The 26,000-nt window shown below is 44.4% G+C and overlaps 1 protein-coding gene across 1 annotated transcript in view; it reads left to right on the top strand.

The window, feature by feature from the left end:
- The window catches only part of AGBL1 (AGBL carboxypeptidase 1), a 377,222-nt gene that overhangs the window by 18,914 nt on the left and 332,308 nt on the right, over positions 1-26,000 (top strand). The window contains exons 2-5 of the mRNA XM_032806521.2: positions 5,482-5,545; positions 7,338-7,484; positions 8,451-8,582; positions 11,415-11,508. Of these exons, the coding sequence (XP_032662412.1) occupies positions 5,482-5,545; positions 7,338-7,484; positions 8,451-8,582; positions 11,415-11,508 (437 nt within the window). The remainder of the gene's footprint in view (positions 1-5,481; positions 5,546-7,337; positions 7,485-8,450; positions 8,583-11,414; positions 11,509-26,000) is intronic.

Below are 26,000 nucleotides of genomic sequence, written 5' to 3'. Positions count from 1 at the left end.
TCATTACTTCCAATGAGCACAAGTAAAGCAATAAGAGATGCCACCGAGAAAATCACTTTGATGTAATGGTTTCTGTCTAATTGTCTGGACAGCCCACCCCCCATTGATCTTGAATGGAGTCTAGTCACCATATTCAGTGGTGATCTGGTGTGTTTTTGGGAGACTCCTGCAAGTTATCACATTCAGTGGCAAACAATTGAGAGGAAACTAGAGCTTCAGATTCCTGGATGCTGTGAACCAAACACATCGTGTTTCAGCTGGACACAGAGATGAGACCTTTTCACCACTATATGCTATATACATGGTATAAAATCTACAGCTGCTTCTTTTGGGGTGATGAATAGCACCTGGCTTGGTAGTTAGCTCTAGTGGGAATGGAGACTGGTGGGGCATATTTAAGCAGAATGCTGGTCTAAGTGGTGCCTAAGAGAAGCATTTGGAAGCGAGAGGGTATTAGTTCCAAGATTTGGGAACTGGAGCAAGAACTTGTCAGACACTTTTCCTGTTTGAGGAAGGCCTCTTAGATACACAATGTATAATTTGAGGACTATGTGATTCTCCACAGTTGTGGCCACCTTTCTTGGAGGTTTAAAGATATTCAAGCAGCCAGCGCCTCCTCTTAGCATCTTTAAGTAGGCCTGTCACCAGGTTTGCTCACTGTTGGTGGTGACTTCTCCTGGTTGTCTTGCAGATTAGTTGTGCGTGCCCCCTCTCCCCCACCAATTATGCCTCTTCTGTCATCTAGCCCTGCAGCCCCTCTTGCTCAGGAACCAGTTTCCTCTGGTGACTCAGCCCTTTGGCCGGGTCACTGTGTGGGTTTCCCTTCTGGGGGGTTTACCCAAAGTCCTCCTGCACAGTCTCAGACAGTCTTCTTCAGCACTGCAAGTTCAGTATGGGAACCCAGGGCTGCCCACTACTCCGGGTTCCAGTCCAGGACTCTCAACCAGCAATTCTGGCCTTTACTGTCTCAGCCCTCACTGCTCCTTCCCTGATCTTCTTCCTACAATTTCTGGTTCCCTCCCTTTCTATGGGTAAACCAGCTCCAAACCCTCCTCCCTCTTCCCAGCAAGTGACTGCTGCCCCATCTATTTCCAGCTTCCTGGCTTTATAGGTCCTGCCTCTTCCACTTCAGCTGGGTGCCATCAGCAGTTAGGTCCCAGCCCTCCCTGGCTTCTCCTCCAGGTGCAGCTTGGACTACCAAACTCATAGGAGTTGCCCTATGAAGCTGATGTCACTAGCTGATCTTTTATCATTGTTTCTATATCAATGGCTGTATGATGGGGTATTTTTGATGCCCTCCTGAATCCTGGTCAAGTGGCGTACCCCTGCGAACCTAACCAAAGCCAGAGGGTTTCAGAGGTTGATTCCCAAACTGATGTCAGATGAAGCTCAGGGTGGGGGGCATTACCAGCTGGGAGCTGATTAAGCACAGCTGAGTTTAACTGTGTTCTATTCACAGTTCAGAGGGACAGATGGGGCTGTGCTGAACAGAAACCAAGATGAGGAACTCTGGGCAGACATAAGAATATTGCTGGGTAGTTTGGATTATATATGTTTTGTATTTTTTAAGTTTAGTTCTCATACAACTGCATGCCATGAAGCACAGCTAGATAATGTTGTCAGTGAGTGACAATTTGGCTCAAACCCAAAATTCTGTCAGTAAAACCCTTCATGGAGAGGGTTATTTTGTGTATATGTTATAGCAGATATCTATAAATGCTGCAAGAGGAATGGCAAAAATTTAACAAGAGGAATTGTCCTTTTATCCTTTTTCTGTATCTGAATCCTTCCTGTGCCATCAAATATTGCTTTAAAAAAAAATCTTTATTTTACCCAGAACTGGGCAAGTAATTAGCACTGAATAATTTATTCTATATATCTTGTATGTTCCTGGCACAGATTGTGTTTTTCTCAACTGTATTTGTTATTGAAAATTATTTGCTAAGTATTTTTCTTTGAATGAATTCTTTGTGGGTACTTCATTCGCAAACAGCTTGTGGCAAGCACTAATTAATTAAACTTAGTTTATTTTAATGGGAATTAAGTCTTTGACAGCTTTGAAAATCTCAGCCTAAATATACAAAATTTTTGCAGCCTCCATTGGACACAGAAATCACGACAGTTTGTTTTCTTATTGCATAAACATAACTTTTTGACATCAGTTTCTTACACCGACGATTATGAATTCAAAATTTGCTTTTCACAAATATTCTCCAATACTCACTTGCTGCAATCCTGGCACCAGTGAAGTCAAGGGGTGTTTTGCTATGGTTTTGGATTTGGTAAACCATTGTTGTTATGGCCTGGTTGGCCAGCACCTTGCATTCAGGATAAATGTGAAGAAGCCATTGTAAAGTGGCTGAAAGGATAGCAGTAGCACCCAAAACACCGGCGCATGAAAAAGCTTGCCTAGACGCTGAATCATGTTGCCCATATGGTTTCAAATGCAGGGCCTAGGGCTTGGATTGGTGGAACTGTTTTACGTGTGTGACTGAAGGAGTAGAGAGAGAGACATAGTCAAGCAGATGTAGCCCAGAAGTGGACTGTATGGCCCTGAGAGAAGCTTCGAGGTGGATGGCTTTGGGTTGGGATGCCAGCTGAAAGAATCTTGGACCTGTGAGCAAGGGCACTGTCTTCTGCTGTTTGATTCCTTATGTGTTCCGGGAAACAGGACATTCTTTGTAAATAAGCAAAATTGAATCAAAGAAACACCTGACTCCCAGCAATTTCTCCTCCTAATTTCAATGACCTTTAAGATTCTGAATTTTTGGCTAACAGCTCAGGTCAATAGGTGACTTTGTTGGGACCACTTTGTCATCCATTGGTTCACAAACACACCTGCCAGCAAACTCCATCACTAGAGCATTGAAGTCAAGCAAATACAAGGATCATAGACACAGTCCGAGTAAATGTGTTTAAATATTCAGGATAAACGTTCAGAGAATGTGTGGCAGTTTCTGCTGGCTCAAATTTTAACATTTTTAAGTTCGCTCCCTCATGCCCCTTGCATTCCTTGTCCATTTGAGTCCCTCGATAAAGCACAGAGCAACTCAGAAGATACCTTGTGTCATCACTATGTGTGTTAATGGCTTAGGAAACCCGCAATCCAATCAGCTAAAATAAACAACCCAGTGTAATAGGAGCATTAATCAATGAAGACTTCACTGCTGAAACCTAAATGTGAAATCCATTCACCTACAAGATAAAGGGATACTGAGAGACAGCAAGAAAAAAACAGAGAGGACTGTGATTTTTTTTCAAAGATGCTGAGACTCGCATCACTAGTTGGAACCCATGAGTTTGTGGGTGTTCATCACCCCTGAAAGTCAGGACAAAAAGGGCCAATCCTGCAAGGTCGTGAGCACCTGCTGTGAATTGGGTACTGGCCTATTTTCTTTCCTTTTAAGATCAGTGAGTGTTGAAGGGATATAGTGTCTCATATGATTGAGCCCTAGTGAAAAAAAGAAATTAGCAAGAGAAGCATATGATCTAAGCATATGTCACCGAGAAAGAACAATTTGCAGAATTGTGCTGGGATTCTGCAGACATTTTTCTGAGTGGCTCATGGAGCCAATACTGTGAATTTGGACCCAACCTCAAAAACAAACCCAGGGGGGACTTCAAGAAAAACTGTTGTACCTTGGGTTGTTCAGAGGACCCAACCACATCAGCCATACCATCAGGGGCTCATTCACATGCACATCTACTAATGTGATATATGCCATCATGTGCCAGCAATGTCCCTGTGCCATGTACATTGGCCAAACTGGACAGTCTCTACATCAGTGTTTCTCAAACTGGGGTTGCCTCTTGCGTAGGGAAATCCCCTGGTGGGCCAGGACAGTTTGTTTACCTGCCCCGTCCACAGATCCGGCCAATTGTGGATCCCCTGTCCTCTGACTGCCCCGACCCCTATCCACACCCTGCCTCCTGACAGCCCCCCCGCAAGGACTCCCAACCCCTATCCAACTGCCCTCTGCTCCCTGTCCCCTGACTCCCCCCTCCCCTAACTGCCCCCCAGGATCCCATCCCCTTATCCAACCCTCCTCCCGCTCCCTGTCCCCTGACTGCTCTCCAGACCCCTATTCACATCTTGCCCCCTGACAGGCCCCCCAGTACTCCTATTCCCAACTTCCCTGTTCCCCATCCCCTGACCACCCCCCCAGAACCTCCACCCCATCCAACCACCCCCTCTTCCCTGACTGCCCCCAGGACCTCCCACTCCCTTACCCCCCTACCAGCAGCAGGAGCTTGCAGACGCAACACCTGGCCAGAACCAGCTGCGCTCCCCACACTGCCCAGCGGGAGCGGTGGTCCAGAGCGCGGCCCCCGTGCGACATGGCTGTGGGGGAGGGCCTGGGGACTAGGCTCCCTGTCCAGGAGCTCAGGTGCCGGGCAGGACGGTCTGCCCCGCGTGCCGTAGTTTGCCCACATCTGGCCTAAACACTGGTTTCCCTCTCCCCAAGTACAGCTGAATTTATCTTATTCCCTTAATTACAAGATTTGATTTGGGTCCCCTATACATTTGGAATCTGCATGATCTACACCGGATAATGTTAACTTAGTCTTCATTAAAAATATGCCTAGAGAATCTCTTGTCTTGTAAAAATTCCTGTCTGCTCTGTTGCTGTGGTTGCCAGGCTTTGGAAATTCCATTATAGGGTACAAAGCAACATTTAAAAGAGATGAGATTGGGACACCGAGTGATTGTAAAAGGTGCCCTTGCTGCAGAGTACCCAAACCCCCTATTTTTTGTGTTTGCGTAGTACGTCTCTTTCGCCACTTTCAGAATGGTAGGTGCGGATTGAAAAAGGAACAGCTGGCCAGACCAAGCTGAAAAGAAGAAATGAAGTTTAGAAAAACAACACACAACCTCAACTCCATCATCAGCAAATGACAGAATCTCTGGGGCTGGCTAATCCCAAAACACTTGGATACAAGGCGTTAGCGATCAAAGTTGTTTCATATTTCACCTCTTCCTGCATTTTTTCTCCTCTGTCAAAGCTGTTGTTAATCCACTGCAGACTCTGGTTCAATGTTTGTGCTTAATTAAGTTGTGTGTTGGGGATGATGTCAGCCCAGGCAATGCAGTGGAAGGGTGTATAAACCGAATAACATTAAAGCAGTAAGGAAATATGTAAAGTAGTGTTGGTCAGGCTGGCTGAAATGAAGAGATTTCTCGATGGTTTCTTCTTTCTCATTGCTATCCCCCATGTCTTAAACACCACTTTTTATGTGGTATGAGTAATATGACACCAGGTGGCCATTAAAATCCATTAATCGCCTTGGGCCACCCACACTCATTGCCCATATGGGTCTAGGAGGACCCATTATCCAAGTGGGACAGCAATGCCTCTGGTCCCCAGAGGCCTCTGCTCTCTAAACTAGCCCTGCACAGCATAGAATGTCTTGGAAAGTAGACTGCTTGCCTCACTATATTGAGTTCATCCATCAAGATGGGTATTTGTATTCCTCTTGCAGAGCTCCCGTGACAAGGATGTGATCCTCAACATTCTCAGCATTCTCACAGACCTACTGTCTATTGGTAAGTACTGATGCCTTAATGTCTCATTTTAGGTACTTATATGGTCCTCTTGGTTTTAGATTCTGAGAACCTCACGACATTTGAAATGTCTTTACAATCCTAACACCCCAGGAGACATGGCAGTGCTATTATCCCCATTTTACAGATGGAGAACTGAGACACAGAGACTAAGTGACTCGCCTTGTCATGCAGGAAATATGGGCTGGAGCTGGGAATTTAATCTGGGTCTTTTGGGTCCCAGCTAACACCCTTGCCACTGAACCATCCTTTCTGTCTTGCAGAGTGAAGATGGGTGGGCTAAAACAGGGCACAGAACATACATCCACATATCTCTGTCAGTGTTTGCTAGATCAATTCTGCCTAGTTTGTGTGAATAGTCCTTCAGCTTTTCCTCCTATTTATATGGAAGATGGGGGTTCCCTTGCTCAACCTCTCTCTCCCCCACTATATAATTTTATCACATGGTGAAAGAGGGGAAAAAATTTTCCCATGGTTTTCAAAGGTGGCCATTAATTTAACTGCTTCTCAAGATGTTTCAACCTTCCCAGTGAGCTGAACGCTGGAAACGTTCAGTCACCAGGCCCGTTGAAAAGATAGAACCATGAGCTATGAGCAGGAGACAGCCTCCTGGGTTGCAGCAATTTGATTCTGTAGCGGATTTCCCCTCAGGAAAAAGTACTTGGAACTGTCAGGGGAATGAACAGCTTCTACTCAGCTTCACTTCAGTGGTATGAAATCTTCTCCATGGGTGTAGTACTCTAACACCCCCCTGCACCCTAGAGACTACATTATTTTCAAAGTCTCCTCTATCTGCATGTTCACAGTGAAGATGATTCTTCAAGGTGTCTGGGCCACATGAAGGAAAAATAAGTTGCCAGCAGAGCATTTAATGTCAATTTTTCATCAAAATTTCCTTTAGTTGAAATTTTTCCAACTAACTCTAGTTGCCAAAATGCAGGGCTTTCTCTCTCTGTGTAGTTTTTACATCCCTAGTGCAAGCCTCATATGCTCCTACTTTACATTTTCCCCCTCCTCCCAACTCCATCAGAGACATCATAACCGCAGCTGTGGCACTGTGTTGGAGTCTATATCACTCTTCAGTCAGCTAGATGGATTCACTGTGGATGATATGAGCCCCCGGGACTGAATGTACTGCTTCCACAATATTCCCAGCCTGAGTTTCCAGTAGAAAACTTCACAGCTGGCCAAAGATATTTGTGGATTATGAGCTGTTGACACAGTAGGACCCAGAGGGTTAGCACTTGGTTTCTCTGGAGACCTTATTTGTTTGGAGGCTGACAATTAAGCTTTCCTAGGATTCATTCCCCTATGTTAAGCATTGCTGAAACTCTTTCCCTTCACTTATTTAACTTACAATATCTAGGGAAAGATCATGGAGCAGTGTACTCTGAAATCTGTCAGTGTCTCTGTTGATTCTTTTCCAGCTCATTTCAATGCACACTGGAAGCTTCAGCAGGTGGTGGCTTATATAGATAATGGCAGCTGGAGAAAGCAGTATCACACATGGTTTTGATATAGAGCAGGGATGGGCCTGACCCACAGCTCAGAACTCTGGAGGGTGTTTGCAATCCAAGTCCAGATGTACATTTTGCAAATGCCCTTATATTTATAATGGTCTAAGCAAGAAAACACCAGAGAAGGGTCATATAGCGGGCTTCTTTAGGTCTGCTAAGCATCCTCTGAATCATATAATGTTCACTTATTGCTGTGTTTAAAGCTCTGTGACAGGAAAGTTATTGACTATCCCTCCTTTTTAATGTTCTGCCCTTAGGAACAGACCGACGAATTCACTACATGATCAGCAAAGGAGGGAGTGAAGCTTTGTTGCAGGCTCTGATGAATGCTGCACAGACAGCCCAGCCAGACTACAGCATCCTTCTACCTCTGCTTCGCTTGCTGGCTAAAGTAGGCCAAAGAGGTATTGCTGTGCCATTATTACTTAAAGGATGGGGAGGGAGGAGCAGAAGGCTCCAAAGGTCACAGTAAAGGTTAGTACTGGAATCTGCGAGTCTTTTAACAAATCAGGACACTTTGCACTGAATGCTGGCTTGGTGGGACAGAGTGTTGTAAGACCTCATAATGGTTTCACCCTCTAGTGGCTAGAAGTTTGTACTCTAAACATAGCTGATGGAGATCCAGGTCAGAGAGATTCTATAATGGAGTTTATTCTGAGCTCCTGAACAGCATTTTGTGTCACTGATAACGCCCAGCTCGGCAGTAAGTGATTCCCATACAAAACATGGTCACTTGCAAAGGCTCTTTCTCTTGTGACTTGCTTCCTGTAGCCCAATAACACATTTAAAACCATATTTCACTTGCTGCTGTGTCTCTATCATCAAAGAGATTGTTGTTCAGTGTTTGCAGCACAGCTAGGCTGCGAATTATCTGGGAAACTCTACCATTTTTATGATTTTGTTTTCTATATGTGGCATCTCTACATTTCTGGCAATTGGCCATCTACAAAAACAGCTGCCATTTTGTGAGACAGAGCTTTGAGGCAGCATGTTATAGAGGAAATGCACCCACATAGCTCTTTCTTGTGGAGACTTTATTTTAGTTCTGTCTTGTTTCTCTTAGCTTAAAATAGGTCATTAAAACTGAAATTACATGGTTGTTCTTTGCATGTGAAAAATGTGACACCAGGAAGTTACTAGCCTCCTCTGTGCCTCATCTTACCTATTTGTAAAAGTGAGGTGGAGAATACTGATTTCCCTCATTGGGGTATTGTGAGGCCTTAGTAATAAATGCTGTTTGTAAATGCTTTGAGATTTTCCTCTAAAACTCCTGTTGAAGGATTTGGTGTGATTACACCACAACATGCAGCATTTGTGTCACTGTGAAAGTCACTCTTTATTTACCATCCTTTCATTCCATGCTTTCACAGATAGGAAGTTTGGGTTGAAAGTGCAGAAACTGGAGGCAATTGATGTGACACTGAGCTTGGCAAGGAAAAATCTGACTCACCATCTGAATCTCATCCACTGTCTCTGGGTCCTGCGGGTTTATGCCTCTAGTGGTAAGTGCTCCTTTCCATTTATCATGCCAGTGAGAGTCTGAGCTCCTTCTCCAGTTGCTACAATGCAAGCTAATGGTCCCTCTGCTACAGAGATGTGCACCTATAAGAAAGCCTATTGATAACAGATAGGAGCATATGCAACAGCTAACATAGTTCTAGGTTTGCTCTCATAGAAAGGTAACTGTTAGAGGGATCTTTCACTGTAAGATTCAGTGAACTTACTCACCCAAAGACTATAGAAGATAGAAAACAGCCATGTAAAAAACAACAACAAACGTTTAGTCCAGATGATGCAGGATCCTTCCCTTCAATCTATTCTAGATGTCTTAGGCACTCACATGGCCCCTAATACTATCCTCCTCAGAATTATTAATGCATTTATGCTCACAACACCCCTGTGAGTTAGGGAAGTACTATTATTCCCATTGTGCAGAGTGGTAACTGAGGCACCCAGAGACAAATGAGTTATTCAAGGTCACACAGGAAGTCTGTGATGGACTGAACCCTGACCTTCTGAGTCCCTGACTAGAGCTGTACCTACCGAGCCATCCTCCGTCTTGTATTCTCCAGTGTTTAGTGATACAAGAATTGGGATTCCTAGCTCATCCCTCAAAAGACCACTGTGCATTCAGATATTTCCTCAGGGGGAAACGTTTTCTGAGAGGCAGTACAAATTTTCCTTTGCTCACTTTCATCCTGTTGCATCCCTTTGCATCACCTAACCGCTTCCTCTCCCTCTTGGCTACTTTCCCCCTGCAGATAACTCTAAATGGTTGTCATATTCTCCTCTCCCCTGCTATATACTCACCTCACTGGCTGGCCAAGCTGTTCACATCCAGCTTTCCAAATCTTTCCTCCTAAGATTTAACATTACTGGCTAGCAGCCCTCTCTAGGTCTTGTATTTACACAGGAGCTGGCCTTACGCTATGGGCCTTCTCAGGCAGGCAGCCAGCTCCCAGCATTCAGTCTATCTGCCTGAGATAAGCAGCATTTGAAAGGGTGAGTGTAATAGAGACAGCAGTTGAAATGTGTCTTAATTTGGGTTACAGAGCTGCAGGTTCACCCAGAGCTGCCTCCCACACTGAGCCACTTTCCACACTCCCTCTGCTCTCATTAAGTGCACTTGCATCTCAATTCAGAGACATTAGCCCATTGCACGGTGGCCTTTAACCCTTTCCATTAATGTCAGGACCTTAAGCCCTGCAAACACAGTCTCTAGTTCATTAAAGTGACCCTAAGCTCCCACTTCAATGGTACCTAAGCATCTCCATAAGAAGCTGATGCAAAAATTCAAAAGTTTTGTTCCCAGTCGCCACTGCCCCCCCAAATTTTGTAGTCAAAATCTTTCAGAATCTCTCCTGTTAGTGAGTTCCTATGTCCCACCAAGGGCCTGAGGGGAAATTCATTACTGTGCTGTGCCGTGTAGGCCTAATCCTTAGGATCTACACAAAGTCCCCTGGTGAACCCCACCCCAGTGCCTCAGAAGGTCCTACCTCCTTCATCCCGTGCAGCACTGGATCTGTTAGTTCAGCGCCACATCTGCACACAGCCAGGACATAGGTGTTGTTCTGAGATAGGCCGAGGCTTTTACTGATGGAGGGAGGGAAATTCTCCAGTTCTTCACCACAAGTCATCTAATTGACTGGAGCAGTAGAGAATCTAGGAGCATATAACACCCTGAAGGCTCCTTGGGGGTAGGAGTCTAAGGAGCCAGCCTGGCCTCATTAAGATCTCACTGTAGCTGCTTATTGTCCTGGGTTGCTCCTTTCCCAGCGTGGGCTGCCAGCCCTGTGTGCAGCATGCCCCCAAATCTGCAGGGAGCAGTGTTTAAGCAGCCTTGTACGCTGCACTGTCCCAATGAATAGTTTGCTATTGTGAAAGTAGCCAGTGAGCCTTCCAAGACTCTCCATCAGCAGGATGACTTGGCTGAGACCCGCATAAGCTGATGGGCCCTTTGGCAGCTTTCTGGCCAGTGGGGGACAGTTAGTTACAAAGCAGCCAAAAAACCCAGCCTTGGATAGGCATCCAAGACTCCTTCTGGCTGCTGATGGGGATGTTGATTTATCATTCTTTCCCCCTGTTAGGACAATAAACTGTCCTTTTTCAAAGCACTTAACTATTTTGGGCTGTATGCCCTCCCTGCTCACCTAGAGAGCCCCCATTATTAGCTTCACACCCTCGAGCCCCTGCTCTCCCCTCTCCATGTGAGGTTGGAGGTTTGATGATGGACTGTTAGCTTTAAAGCCAAGCAGCCAATTTCTGTGCAGCCCTTTCCCACTTCTTCCTGCAAAAGTTAACAGCATTGCCAAGGGAAGAATTAAAGATAGCAGTGGCTGAGGTGAGGCTCCATCTGCACTTTGGAATACTTATCCCAAGAGCAGAAAAAAAAAAAACGGGGTTAGTACGGAAAGGAAAGAAATCCTTCTCTCCTATCAAACTCCAAGCCCCTAGGAGATATTCCACGTGCATGGAATTGCCCCTGGAAATTGTGAGTGGATTGGTTGGCCCCATTTAACCCTAACCTGTCTCTAGAGAGTGCAACATCTTCTGCAAATGATGAGGCAACTGTTAGCTACCTGAATAAGCACAGGGCTCAGAGTTAGGAGAATGGGGTTCTAGTCTTGAATCTGCCTGTGAGTCATTCTGTGACCTTTGATCTTTATGTGCCTCAGTTCCTGCATCTGTAAAATGGCCAAAGAGACCCATTTGGAAGCCCAGAGAATCTGCTGATAATCCCAGCAGCTCCTCCTCTGTCCACTGCTCCACCTGTAACTCCAGCAACCCAAGCTTACTGCTCCAGATCTAACTCCCTGTCTTTTTTGTTGTCACAGTTTCTGCAGGAACCAAACTGGGCATTAATGGCACCATGGAGCTGCTTTTCAGAGTCATCACTCCTTACACCAAGAAACACTCCAGGACAGTCAGGTAGGCAGCAGCTACAAGGGTCTGTCCGAGTGTAGTTAATATTTCAAATATACAGATGGATGAACAGGTTTAGATCAGAGCTAGAACAAGCTGCACTCGTCAGAGCCAGACCTGGAGCCAAATGTTTCTAAAGTTCTAGGGGTGTCTGGAACCGAGAGGTTGGTGCCACTTGTAAAGAAAATGAAATCAGAACTGACACAACTTCACTGCAAACGTGAAATGAACATGTTTAGAGGTACAAAAACATTCAGTGAATTGCCACTGGGCCCTGGGGATTCCCAGTGCATCACACTGCCATGCTGGGGAATGGAGTTCAGGTCCCAGCATCAGTCCCTCGCTCCCCAGTGTGGTGAGGCGTTAGGTGGAGACAGCCCCTCTCGGCAACTGATGGTAACAAGCCCTTTGTATCACTCTGCAGCAGGGTTCTGCTCCACTTGACATTAGAGATGCAGTGATTGTCTTAAACCAGAGCTTTGCCCAGCCCTTCTGAGATGGAGAGTTGTGATTGGCCCAATGTGGGACTTTTAATGGGCTGGGAGCCCTGCCACCTCCAGAAAAATCCTAATGTCTGGGTCTATTTTTAAGCACATGGCAAATGTTGTTTCAAAGTAACTTTTTTCTATAGAGACTAAACCTGCTCTGCTTCTCCAGCTTGCCACTAAAATTAGCCATGCAGCTGTCTGCTCGGGCCCTGTCCCCAGCCAGTTCTCAGGGTAAGATTTATGAGGCCTGCACGCCTGTAATGGGAAAGGAGTACATGGTTGAGGATAACAAACATCAACAGCTTTGCACCAGCCCAGCCTGCTACAAACGATAGAGAAAGAACGCAGGCTGCTACTATGCATGTCTGTGCAGTGCCCTACACTCACAGCTCACACAGCCAGGCACACAGTCACGAGCTTGCTCGTGTAATATTCAGTATACAAGTCTGTGCAGTGCCCAGTTCACACGGCCATGTGCTTGCTCACATAGTACCCTGTGTACACAACTCACACACAAAGACGCATGGTCAAATACTTGCTTGTTGAACACACGGTGTTCACTCACTCTCACAGGTGCTCAACCTCCTAACCACTTCAGGCCCTGCCTCCATTCCAGCCCTCACCCAAGGCCCCACCTCGCCCTGCCTCTTCCCACCCCACCCTTTCCTACGAGCGTGCCCCACCCTTGCTCCGTCCCCTCACTGCATCACCTCTTGCATGCCGTTGAAAGCAGGAGGCGGGTGGCACTGGGAGGGAGGGGAAGGAGCTGATTGGCAGGACTGCCGGTGGGTGCTGAAGACCCACTATTTTTTTCCTGCGGATGCTCCAGCCTCGGAGCACCCATGGCGTGAGAATGAGCATAGGCTCCGACTTGTCTCAGCAAGGGTCATGGACGATAGAGAGGCAGTCAGGAGAGTCTGTGGTGCTAGAGGGATGGGATGACCCTTGTGTGGGTGCTGTTAGTAGCCCTGTAGTTGGCAGGTAAGGTGGGTACATGCTGGGCACTAGTTATAGGCCGAAAGGTCTAGAAGGGAGGAAGAGCAGATGGACGTGCGTCGTCTTGGAACTCTGATACTTGCCGAACCAACTGGGTCATCAGTTTACCATGCTGAATGAGACCATAGGTCAGTCAGGCCCAGCATACTGTCCCTGTCAAGGGCCAATACCTGCTATTCTAGGAGAAGGTGACGGAACAACCACACAAATCTCACAATAATGCACCTGGCCAATTATACACTTTTCATGGGGAAGTGATTTGAAGGTGATCAGCTAACACCTTGACTCATGATGCTGTCATTCTTTAAATACAGTGTAACAATGGCACACATTGCTCCTGTCCTACATCTGTCAGGTTTTCTGGAATCTGGCTGAATTGCTTGCTTTGCCAGCTGCTTGGTTCTTAAGACCAAGCGGGCCTGACAGATGTACAGCTTCCTGCAGCTGCCTTGTTAGTGAGACTCAATTAACTTCTGCTGTGGCTGCATTTTCAGCTTTGCAATAGTGTGCTAAATACCTGGAGCTGCTTTGCAGCTTCTGTAATCTCCATGGAGCCTCCCTTTGAGCCTGGGAGGAGTGCAGGACATTCTCTGTGGAGTGGTTCTGATACCACCCACTCTGAGAATACTGTCTCCTACTTCCCTAGGCTGTCCGAGCCCCCTCCAAGATTCCTCTCAGGCCTTGCATTGTTTTCAAGACTCAGGTTCACTGGGGAACTGGTTAACATGAAGCTGTGAGACCCAGAATATGTTCACTCCAGAGGGCCTGGATTCAGATCCTGTAGCAATTGGAAATGATTGATGTGTCCATGCCTATACTTAACTGAGTAGGCAAATTCTCCTCCCCTCCCATCCCCCGTCCTTCCTATGGAATTGCTGTCTCTGATTAGAATAGTGTTAGTTATAATAGCATGATTGTCTAACTCTGCACTTTCTAGCTCAGAATGTGAGTGTAATAGCACTTGAACTCATATCAGTTCAGTATGATAGAGCATGGCTGGTGAATTTTGTACCAGTGAAAGCTGGCCTGGAAACTCAACTCTATTTACCCACTGCACAGATAAGGCACAAGTGAAGGCAATGAAACCTTCCTCCTTTGTCTTCTACTTACTTGGGCTTCATGAGGAGTTCAGTCTCGATGGCCCTGTTTAGTTACTAGCTCTCTGCTGACAGCTGCTCACAATAATATATACATACGGGTGGTTTTTGTGAGGTGCATTATGAAGTGGGCTGAGACTTCACTTTAGGAGAAGAAGGGCAAGCTGAGGACCTGCCAATAAACAGTGCATTTCTTTCTGACAGCAATTATTTGAGTTCGTCATCAGCAATAATTTCATCTTGTTTTCCTTTATCCTGCTCACTAATGCTGGTTGGGAACTTTTCTGTCAGTGTTTTTTGATGGAAAACACAGTTTTGATTTTGGCTGAAATTTTGTCATTTTTTCTGTTGGAAAAATCAAACCCAAGCATTTGTGTTTGGTTTGGATTGAGCCTAATCAAAATGTGTCATTCTGAATCAGTTCCACCTTAATCTGCGTCTGCCTGAGCTGCCGTGGTGCCTTGTGGGAATTGTAGTCATCCTGTGATGACAGATGAATGTGGCATCTGGGTCCTGGAAGGAGCAATCCCCATGCTCCAGCCCTCGGCCCTTGTGGCGAGACACAGGTTAACCAGCAGGACCTGAATCAGCAGAAGCCTTTTAGCCTCCCAGGGAGCCAGCCCAGAGCCCAGACTTTGAATTACATTTTAAGAGCAAGGAGATAGGAGTGGCTGAGCATCTCCATGGCTGGACTGGAGACAGATTGCTCTTCACTAGAGGAAATGCTACTAACTTCGGCATAAACCTGTTTTGGTTTAAATAGTGTGTTTGTTCACAGCTTGTTGAAAGGCTTTATTTTCCTTTTGTTCAGAAGAGAGAGAGGCTGCACCTGTTTCCAGCCCATTTGAAGGTTTTGCTCTCACTTCTGTTCCATAGAGAAGCAGAGACTTGGTTTACTGGGCCGTGGGCAGTGCTCCCAGAGACTACTGGCATGGATTTAGAGTCCAACGTTGGAACTCCAAAGTGCAAGGAGGGTTGGAGATTCCCTCAGCTCTAAGGGACTCCCGGGACAATGATGGTCTGAAAATCTCCAGCATCTTTAAATTTAATCAAAAATTGGGGTGTGTGGGGGTGTGGGGAAAGACTGTGAAAATGTTCCGTTTTCTGATCAGCTGTAACTAGAAGTCTCTGGAGAGGCAGAGGGAGAGTAACTTGCTATGGTAGAGCTAGCTGAGCAAGAGAGCATAGGTTTGTTTTTGGGTTTCTTTCCAGCTCCTGTTTGGAACCTGAAGAGGGACAAAGGGGGTGGTCTGGGCTATTTGGAGAGGTTTTGCTCACTGTCACATTCCAAACAAGCCTCTGATCCTCCCCTTTTCCCTGCCCTTGACATTTTCATTCAGTTTTATAGCTACATGCCACCAGGATTTGCCCTGCTGCTGGGAGGAGGGAACAGCTGGCATCCCCTGGGGGCTGATGTTACCTTTACTTTTTGATCAGCTGCCAGGAATGCATAATGGAAAATACACCCACTCCAGTTACTATGTCCTCTCTCATGGATGTACTCTGATTGTACTAGCTCAGGCAGTAGAAGCACCAAGGTCATTTTAAGAGTCCAGCCTGTAGAGCCCGAGGATCAGAGCTATTTATTAAGCCAGCAAAGATGTGGAAACAAGATACATAGTGCTATTTATTTTTCACAATGGCAAAGCCATGAGTTATTTAGACACAGGCTCTTCCATGACCCAACTGACCTCTACCAGGGTATAGACCAAGTGGCTTTAATTCCCCCTTAGACCATAACTCATGGACATTGTTGGTCTCAGTTGGGTGTGTAAGGTACTTACATTGTTATGCCATGATTGTGTGGGTCTACCCAAAAGTAGCCATATTTAGAAGAAAAGGCAAAACTTTAGGAAAAAGTCTTATAGAATTCAACAAACCTCTACAGGGTTCTATAAAACTTTGATAAGGCTCCACTGAATTTAAGTGAAACTGAAGCCCTTTCAACAGACTTTCTTAGGGCTGGTCTACACTACGGTGGAAAATTGATCTTAGATACGCAACTTCAGCTACGTGAATAATGTAGCTGAAGTCGAACTATCTAAGATCGAATTACTCACCGTCCTCACGGCACGGGATTGATGTCCATGGCTCCCCCTGTCGATTCCACAACTCCGTTTGGGTTGGTGGAGTTCCGGAATTAATATAAGCGTGTTCGGGGATCGATATATCGCGTCTAGATGAGGCGCGATATATCGATCCCCGAGCAATCGATTGCTACCCGCTGATACGTTGGGTAGTGAAGACGTAGCCTTATCCATCTTGTAGTGTTCTATGACAGAGAGAATTCTCTGTTAAATTTTATAGGATTTTTTAAACCCTGAAGAGTGGTTCTCATTTTCTGTAAAAATTATGTGGGCTTCTTCCATGGTGGAAAGACTAGTGTCCTAGCAAACGGTAAAAGATGATGCCAAATGTACCTAAGTAGCCCAGACTCTTAGGAAGACATGAGACTGAAAGAGACAGGGTGGAGTTTATTGAAGGGGAAAACAGCACAGCAGAGGTATCTTAGGCCATTAGGGGGCACTTGCATAGTGGTCAGCCCTGCCAAAGCTAATTCAGTTGAACATTTGACTTATAAAAATTCTTTGAGTAGTATTTGCCCATTGCTATTTTTGCCAACTCTTGTGATTTTTAGCTCCTGTAAACATGTTTCTGAGAATTTCACCTTCTGTTTGTTTTTTTGGTCTTTTTTTTAAATGAAAGCGTCCAGCCCTCATGATTGCTGAGAAAGGCTTGAAAATGTGACGCCTCCCCCCAAGAAAGCTCAAAAATCAGAAGACAAATTTAAAAAAAAATTTAAAAAAATACCTTAAGACTCTTTGGGGGTTGACACCTGGTTTTTGAAAGCTTGAGGTTGGCAATACTGTGGTGCCAGAAAGTAACTCATGTCAGAATGTGAGAGAAATGGAAAACCTTCACTATAGCTTTGTAGCCAGAACTTCTTAAGAGCATGATGGGTTGGATCACTGAACCCGCCCCTGGGAGCTGCCACCCGATGTGCCAAGACTACTATTACCTCTGCCTTCCCTGCCAGCTCCAGTACCCTGTCTTCCTGAGCCAGACACTCCTGTCTGCTCCAACAAAGACCCAGGGTCTGAATTACTTGCCCCAAAGCCGCAGGTTTACCTGAAAGCAGCTCACAGAAGTGTTCCTGTCTTTAACACTCAGGTGCCCAACTCCCAATGGAGTCTAAACCCAAATAAATCCGTTTTACCCTGTATAAAGCTTATGCAGGGTAAACTCAAAAATTGACCACCCTCTATAACACTGATAGAGAAATATGCACAGCTATTTGCTCCCCCAGGTATTAATACATTCTCTGAGTTAATTAATAAGTAAAAAGTGATTTGATTAAATACAGAAAGTAGGATTTAAGTGGTTCCAAGTACTAACAGACAGAACAAAGTAAGTCACCAAGCAAAATAAAATAAAATGTGCAAATCTATGTCTAATCAAACTGAATACAGATAAGATCCTCACCAGTTCCAGAATACTCCCTTTTACAGACTGATCTTTTAGCCTGGATCCAGCAATCACTCACACCCATTGCACACAGTCCTTTGTTCCAGTTTCTTTCAAGTATCCTGGGAGGTGGAGAAGCTATCTCTTTAGCCAGCTGAAGGCCAAATGGAGGGGTCTCCCATGGGCGTAAATAGACTTTCTTTTTGTGGGTGGAGACTCCCTCCCCTCTCCTATGCAAAGTCCAGCTCCAAGATGGAGTTCTGAAGTCACATGTTCATGCATGACTGAGTTTCTTACCAGCCAAGCCACATTCCTGGGAAAACCCAGATGTGTATTGGTGTCTCCATGTTCATTGTTGGCTTAAGTGTTTCTGGATTGGGCACTTACTGAGAATAATCTTTTCTCAGGAACCTGACCAACTGCTTCATTACAGCCTACTTATGAATCAAACAAGTATGCAGCCAACATTCATAACTTCGAATATAAAAATAATAAGTGCATAAAATAGGATTAATAGATCCAATAGATCATAACCTTTACAGAGATATGTTACATAGCATATGTAGTATAAAACACATTCTAATTATGTTATATATACACACATTCATATGCATATTTCCATAAAGCCTTATGGGAGGTACCATCACAAAGAGAACTGATTCAGTTACTTCTCGAGTCATGGAAATCAGATTCTCAGGTGATTTGAATAGTTTGGTAAACTGGTTGCAAGTAAACAATATGCTTTTTAATAGGCTAAATGTAAATGTATGCATCTAGGAACAAAAAATGTAGGCCATAGTTACAAGATGGGGCTCTCTGCTGAGAAACAATGACTGAAAATGATTTGGGGGTCATGAAAAAGATTTGGAGGTCATGATGGATAATCAGATGAAGCATGAACTCCCAATGCGATGCTGTAGCCAAAAGAGTGAATGCGAACCTGGGAATTCTCTCTACTCCTACTTGAGGTTATTTTACCTCTGTGTTGTGCATAGGTGTGACTGCTACTGGAATACTGTGTCCAGCTGTGGTGCCCACAATTCAAAAAGGATGTTGATAAATTGGAGAGGGTTCAGAGAAGAGTCATGAGAATGACTGAAGGATTAGAAAACATGCCTGATAGCAATAGATTCAAAGAGCTCAACCTATTTATGTTAATAAAGGGGAGATTAAGGGGTAACTTGATTACAGTCTAAAAGTATCCAACTGAGTAACAAATAATTAATAATGGGCTTTTCAGTCTAGCAGAGAAATGCAGAAGATGATCCAATAGCAGGAAGCTGAAGCTACACAAATTCAGGCTGTAAATAAGATGTAAATTTTTAACAGTGAGGGTAATTAATCATTGGAACAACTTATGAAGGGTTATGGTGGTTTCTTGATCACTGACAACAGTTAAATAAAGATTGAATGTTTTTCTAAAAGTTACGCTCTAGGACTTATTCTGGGGAAGTTTTATGGCCTGTGTTAAACAGGATGTCAGACTAGATCATCACAAAGGTCCTTGCTGCTCTTGGAATCTATGAAATATCAAGCCGAACAGAAATTAAAATCACAAACCAAATGCCTACAAGTCACTCTATTGGGTTTGTGTTCAGTGATCCCGCATGTGTGACTGGCCATCCAAGAATGTCACAGTGGGATTGAAACACATGAAGTGCTGAGACATAGAAGTGCAAACACTGATGGTGGCTTCACAATAGTCTTGAAATAGACACAGAACAGTACTTTTCTATAAGAGAGATTTTGCTTGCACACATCACAGTGACTTTGGTTTTCCCTTCTCCTGCTCCAAGCAGCCTCCCACATCCCTTCTCAAAGCACACTTCTTAAGACAAGATAAAGCGGTTATGTTGCATTCTCCTGAAGGATGACCTGGTTAAAAAGTGATCGGGAGCCTACTTTAATAAGAAAGGAGACATCACAGTGGCATCAGATCAATGTCCACTTTGGGTATAAGGAGGAAAGATGTGGGTCATTCAGGTAGAGCAGAGAGGGTTGACTACAGTATTGGAATTATTCCCGAGCTCTCGGGCCAAAGCTTTTGTTACAGCTAGCAAAATGATACATGAAAGGCACCCAACCATTGGAGGAGACACTTTGGCCACTGTAATAGGGCTGGCTGCCACGCAAGTGCCACCCTATTCACCTTGGCACTTGACCTAGTGAAGGCAGTTTGAGCTCCCCATCCTTTAACTCTGCTAATCATAGGAGCTCTATTCTATCGCTGGCTGACTCCTGTGTACATTTGTAGCACACTCCATTTCCCAGTTGTTCTGAAATTTCATTGCTCTGGTTGAACAGAAGTGGGAAGCACATGTCTGCCCCACTTCTCTCTGGCCACCACCAGCCAATATTTTGAGCATGAGAAATGAAGTCAGCACGCCGACATACCGATTAGTTCCTTGGCAACCTGACACAGTGGCTGCCATGACTGATGTGTTGTGAAGAATAGCCAGCTGACAGCTTTATGCATGTGTTTTATCTGGCAATGGGTTTTGATAGGAGATTGGAGGTGAATCATCCTTATTCCTCTTGTTGGTCTGTGATTTCTTGTTAATCATGTTGAGCTGTTTGGGTATTTAATTGGAGGATAACACATAATTCTGCTAGAATGTGATCAGAATTAATCACTGGTTAATTCCCACTTATTTGAAAGTTGCTATTTCGCTACTTGGCCCCTGTTGAAAACTCAGAGGAGGGGCTGAAATATGTCTCCTGGACTATGTCACTGGCAGAATTACATGCTTTCTTTCCAGGTCTGATTTACATGGGATTTAGTCTAGAGCATCCTACTAAATAAACTGGTAGATATTGTTTGGATGGATACGGATGGAGGATGTCAACAGAAGAGGGAAAAATGGTCCATTCAAGATTCTCCTTTATACCAAGTGGCTATTCATTTTGGTTAATATCTTAGATGACATGGAACAGAGATGAGTACATCATTGGGATAAGTAAATAAAATACAGCATTTGAATGTAATGTAATGAGTCCTTGTAATAGGACAAATGAGGTCTGAGCCAGAACAGACTTTGTTTATGCAATTCCTCATCCCAGGTTCTCCTTATACAGTCTACATTGCTTCCCTGAAGAACCTGCTTTAATAATAAGTAATACAATTATATTTAATATCAGTGCGAGCTCGGAAATAGAAATGCTTTGCAAATATAGTTACACCGAAGAATTATCTGTTATTGGCCATGTATTGTTAATAACAGAAGGAGAGAGAAATTGAAAAATTAAGAGGCAGAGTCAAGGGAGAAAAGAGATTCTTTCTGATGAGATTTGAAAATAAATGGAGAGTCAATGAGGCTGAGAGAAATAGTGCACAGCAAAGTTGTTCCAGATGGCAGGAGCAAATGAATTCATACAGAAAGCCTGGTGCCATCTATTGGTAGCCACAAGTGTTTTGCAATTGCCACAGTTAAAAAGCTCTGAAAAAAACGTTGTATACAATATTTGACAAACAGATAGAAATCCATTTCCACATTTAACTTAATTTCTATAAAAAAGGACGGGAAAGAACAAGTTGACTCACTTCATTAATAGTATTATTCCAGAGGAGATAAGCTCATTGTTGATTTAGCTCACAGAGATCAATGGCCATTTCATTTCTATTCCAGAAATGGAATGGTTGGGGTTAGAAAGACCTGATGCTTCCTAGTCAAGGGATTTCTTTGCTTTCCCATTATATCATCCCCTTCGCTGGCCTATTGGGATATGTTTGAAAAGATGGCATCAGGGCAAGGTCTTGCTATTCCCCATGTCTTGACTTTCACACCCAATGGTTATAGCTGTTGTAATTCCCAGCTGACATTGCATGATGTCTTTTGAGGCATATCTCCTATCCAACCCAGACTTTATTTGCCCAGTCTAATGAGATATTCAACTCTATTTCATAGAGTATCTTTCATGCAAGCTGAATACCAGGGTGCTTCCCAGAGTTAGATAATATGTAAGCAATAGGGTGATGTACTAATTATCAGAAGGGTGAGGGATCAGGAGGTACTTCATAGTGAAAGGAGAAAAGAGCCTCCGAATAATTTCTGAAAATAGATGGATTGTAGATGAGATGGAGCGGTGGAAGAGATGGCTCTCCCGTTGTAAGAAGTGGAAGTCAAGAATTTGGTGTCAGTTGAGAAAGGATATTTGTATGGTTACAGCACTGGTTTGGGATGTGGAAGGCGTAGGCTCAGTTCCTGATTGCACCACAAATTTGCTGTGTGACCTTGGACAAATTGCATGGAGCCAGGGGCTCAGCCCACACAAATGAGGCCTGGTTTCCAAAATATCTTAAAGCCCATTCTGGAACCAAAATAAGGGCATGATTTTCAAAAGAGCCCCCAGCAATCTTATGTGTTGAGTTCTTTTGAAAATTGGACTCTTAGTCCCTCTGAGTGTCAGGTCTTCCTTTTTACACTTGAGGTAATGATGCTTGCTACCCCATAGGGTGCAGTGAGGAAAAATCCATTAACATTTGAGGCTCTCAGATACTATGGTGGGGGGAGAGGAGGCATCTGAGCAGGTAGAGACAGAGAAGATCCATGTGGCAGTCAGTAGAAATCTTTGAATAGCTGCTGCTTTATGCACAGAAAGGGCATCTTTTGAAGTGGATTGTGGAAGGAGCAAGTGAGGGAGGGGTGATGTGCTCACACTACCTTGTATGTGTATGAGAAGGGGGTCAACAGCAAAGCTCCAGAAAAGCAGAAATATTGATTAGCAAGAGTTGTATGGAAAGCCAGACTGTCGACTAGCTTTAACTGCTGCGGCTCTTACACCAAAGGAAACCATAGGCTGTCAGCCCTTTGTTTTGTTTATGACCTAACTGAGCAAACCCCCTTCCACCCCACCCCATCCCTGGGGGTTGTGACTGGATGGAGGACGTTTCTATATGAACCCTATCTTAATTCTCGCCACTGAGGAGATAAGCAAGCATTCTCCCTGCCTGTTTGCTTGGCTCCATTCCCATGTGTCAACGAGAGAAAGGAAGAATCCCCCTCGGAGAGTGCTGAGCTGTATGATGACATGTGTTTCCTGATAAGGGGCAGGAAAAGCGTGAGCAGATAAAACTCAGACCACACACTTGGATGTCAGCACATCCATGTTGGTCCAGTAATCTGCTCCCAGGGTAGAGATATTGATTGTATGTATTTTGGATTTTTATTGGGATGACACCAAAGTGTGCCAGGTGCTTCACAGAGCAAAGGAAAGCATAGTCCCTGCCACAAAGAGCTTACAGTCCGAATACAGATAAGGGTATCAACACGTGATAGGGCGAGGAGGGAATAGTTATAGCAGTAAGATCCCACAGTTATTCAATTAAGGCAGATCCTTTTTACACTAGGAAATGTTCCTAAAGAACTTCCCAGTGCTGCTATGTCTGTTCAGCCTTGCCTGGCAGAGCAAGTGTGACTAGAACTTCAGCTGCCACTACCAGTTTCAAACACTGTATTGTTTTGTACACAAACAGTAATGTAACACTGTGTCAAAGTCCTCAGCAGCAGCCCATTTACACTAGGAATCCTCATGCTGTTGGCGTTGGTAGAGCTGAACAAGGGTTAGCAATGGTGGATACTTATCAGAGCATTTCTCTGGTGCAGATATGCTCTTTGGTTTCATGTATACAGTGGACTAATAAGTATGACTGGCTCACTTCTGGAAGCCATGACTGAAGAATAGTTCCCAGCACTCAGTGGATGACCTGAGGCCCGGCTCCCAACATTGTTTGCATAGTTAGTCTGATGACTGGGGATGGGAAGGAATTGTTGAATAAAAAAGCAGCTTAAACACAGTAATGTTCAGCCCAAGTTTACATGAAATGTGGTAAGGTGTGTGAAGAAGAGGGTTTTCTGATGGGTGCTGCTGCAGACACAGCACGGGTCCATAGCTTGATGATGCTGTCAGTGCTCTTCTTAGCAGCATTATCTGCAGGGTAACACTCAGGATGGCAGCTATGAGAACAAAACCTGTAAATAACCCTGTAGCTGTGTGGCCCTAGGCTGTGTTTAGAGAAGTGGACTGGAACACATGGAGGAGAACCTGAAAACTTTGAGGAAGTGGCTGGTGAGGAAGACCAGTTCTTCACTGACTCCAAATATGGCAGAGGCAGCAACTTTGGCAATGAAGCCTCCCTCTGTTCCTGAAGTGTAAACCTTGAAACTGTCATGGCTCAGAGATTGGGCTTTACAGCAGGCTGCAGCAATAGCTGGACCATTTAGGAAGTCAGATAAAATCATCAGATAATTTTGGCTTATGCACGGAGCTTTCCTCTCCTGTTAAATGGAACAATATTGTTTGGACTTTGCGCAGGCCATATGACATAGACTTCAATAACAGGACAGTGGCAGCTGGGTTCAACTCCCACTATCTTGTTGGGAGTGGTGATCTGTTGATTTTGTGTGTGGGGGAAGTTGTTTAAAATCACGCTTTCAAGTCTGCAGTCACTTTTGCTGCTTTCCAAATCATTCTGTGCAGAAAAACAAGGGCACATGGTTGAACCAGCCTGATAACATTTAGATTTTGACTGAGCTCCTTTTAGCTCTATCGATTTATTTTTATATCTGCAGCTAGACCCTTCCACCATGGGCTGTTATCTAGTTTGTTTTTACGTACTGACCAGAGTTTGAGTGGGTTGGTTGGGAGCTCTCCAAGAAAAAAAATATATATATACACACAATTCATAAGTTATAACTTAGGTTTCTGCAAATACTGGTCAAAAATGTCCCCTCAGTTATGCCACTGTGACCCCACTAATCTCAAGTGGCAACTGTGCAGTGTAACCAAGATGAGAGCTTGGCTTGATATTTGCTGAGTTCTGAATTAATAATTTTCCTTCTAAATCTCCCATCCAAATACAGTACTGATCAGGCTTGGTGCTAAATAGCTGTTGAGATCTGAACCGATAGTTGATTCCCAGAGAGTTGTACTGGCATACCTGAGAAGAATTGGCCTCATTTTGATTAATTCAGGAAGTGGCTTTGGTGAGTTAATAGGAAGCACTCTTCTCTCTGATTGCAGGACTAACTGTCCCATTGTGGTGCTAGAGAAATACCAGATTTGTTTGTGCAGGACACCTGCCTGCATCATCCTGACTGGCGTCTTCACTGACCCAGTCTTCATTCTCCCAAGTGATGGTGAATTTCTTAGGGCATCTGTTCCACTGCCTCTGTGCTTACTATTAAAACCTCTTTCCTAGACTTCAAGTCCAATAGATTCCAAACTATGGTCTCTGCATCACTCAACAGTGGTCTGCAGAGAAAGGGAGGTGGCATCTAATTTTTTACACCTGCTAAATTGAATTAAAAGAAGCTTAAAACGCTTTCCTAGCATTCCTTTTCCCATGTAAGCATTTGCTGTTGATGCCAAAGGGACTTCATATGTTTCAAATGGGAAGAGAGGGGTCAGGATGAAAGGCGAGGTGCCTGTGGGGCTAACTATCTGTTAAGATTTGGCTCATGCTCTGAAGAAGTATGAACTCCCCCCCCCCCCCGATCTAGAGTGATAATATTTCTTTCATGTTCATGCTCTGCACTAACGCTTTGAAGAGCCAACTTTCAGCAAGGTGCATGGAGAAATGAGCAGGTAGATTCAATTGCCAAGAAAAATAGACTCTGCTTTATACTGGAGATGTCTTTCCTACCATGCCTGTGATGAGGCTGTCTCCCCACGTCTCTAAAAGTGATTCCCTGCCTGGTGGCCAAAATAGCTGTTAGTGCATCCTGCATGATGTTGTCTGAGACCCTCCTACACAACATAAGCATCATTTTACCATGGGGGCCAAAAAGGAGTCTCCCTCTTGCTGAGATACTATAGACCAGATGTTTAAAGGCAATTAGGCCCCTCCGGGGCATAGGAGTTTTTGAAAATCCCACTAGGCACTCATCTGCATTTTTTGGCACCTAAATAACTTTGGTGCCCAAAATGCATCTGTAAAATAGAAATATTTAGCATTTCTCTACCACCTTCATCCACTGATCTCAATCTGTGATTTATCAACACTAATTAATTAAGTTTATAGCATCACCCTAGTGGGGCAGGCACATACACATAGGGAAGTACAATAGAAATTCTTGATCTGCCTAAGGCTACACATTAAGGCAGTGGCAAAGTCAGGGGTGGAGGGTTGGGACTGACAATTTACACAAATTTTCCTCTGCAATTTTGTTGAAATTTAATTTAGATGAAAACTTTCCTACCAGCTTTAATATCAACCCACATTCAATATCAGTGTACATAACATGTATAAATTGCATAATCCTCATCTAAAATGGGGATAATATTACTTACCTCCTTTTGTGCAGGGTTTTGATATATACAGATGAAAAGCACTGTACTGTTACTAATCTTTCCAATTACTACCTAATGCAAATGTGTGTGCACTGGTCATAATGATGCTTCCTGCATTGTTACCAGCTGCAGCCAGTGCATGTGCCCCACTTGCAGTTAAACA

The sequence above is a fragment of the Chelonoidis abingdonii genome, chromosome 9 (assembly GCF_003597395.2).
Source record: "Chelonoidis abingdonii isolate Lonesome George chromosome 9, CheloAbing_2.0, whole genome shotgun sequence".
NCBI classification, from domain to species: Eukaryota; Metazoa; Chordata; order Testudines; family Testudinidae; genus Chelonoidis; species Chelonoidis abingdonii.
Note: the sequence above shows the minus strand (reverse complement) of the source record. Positions and strands in the feature narration are given on the sequence as shown.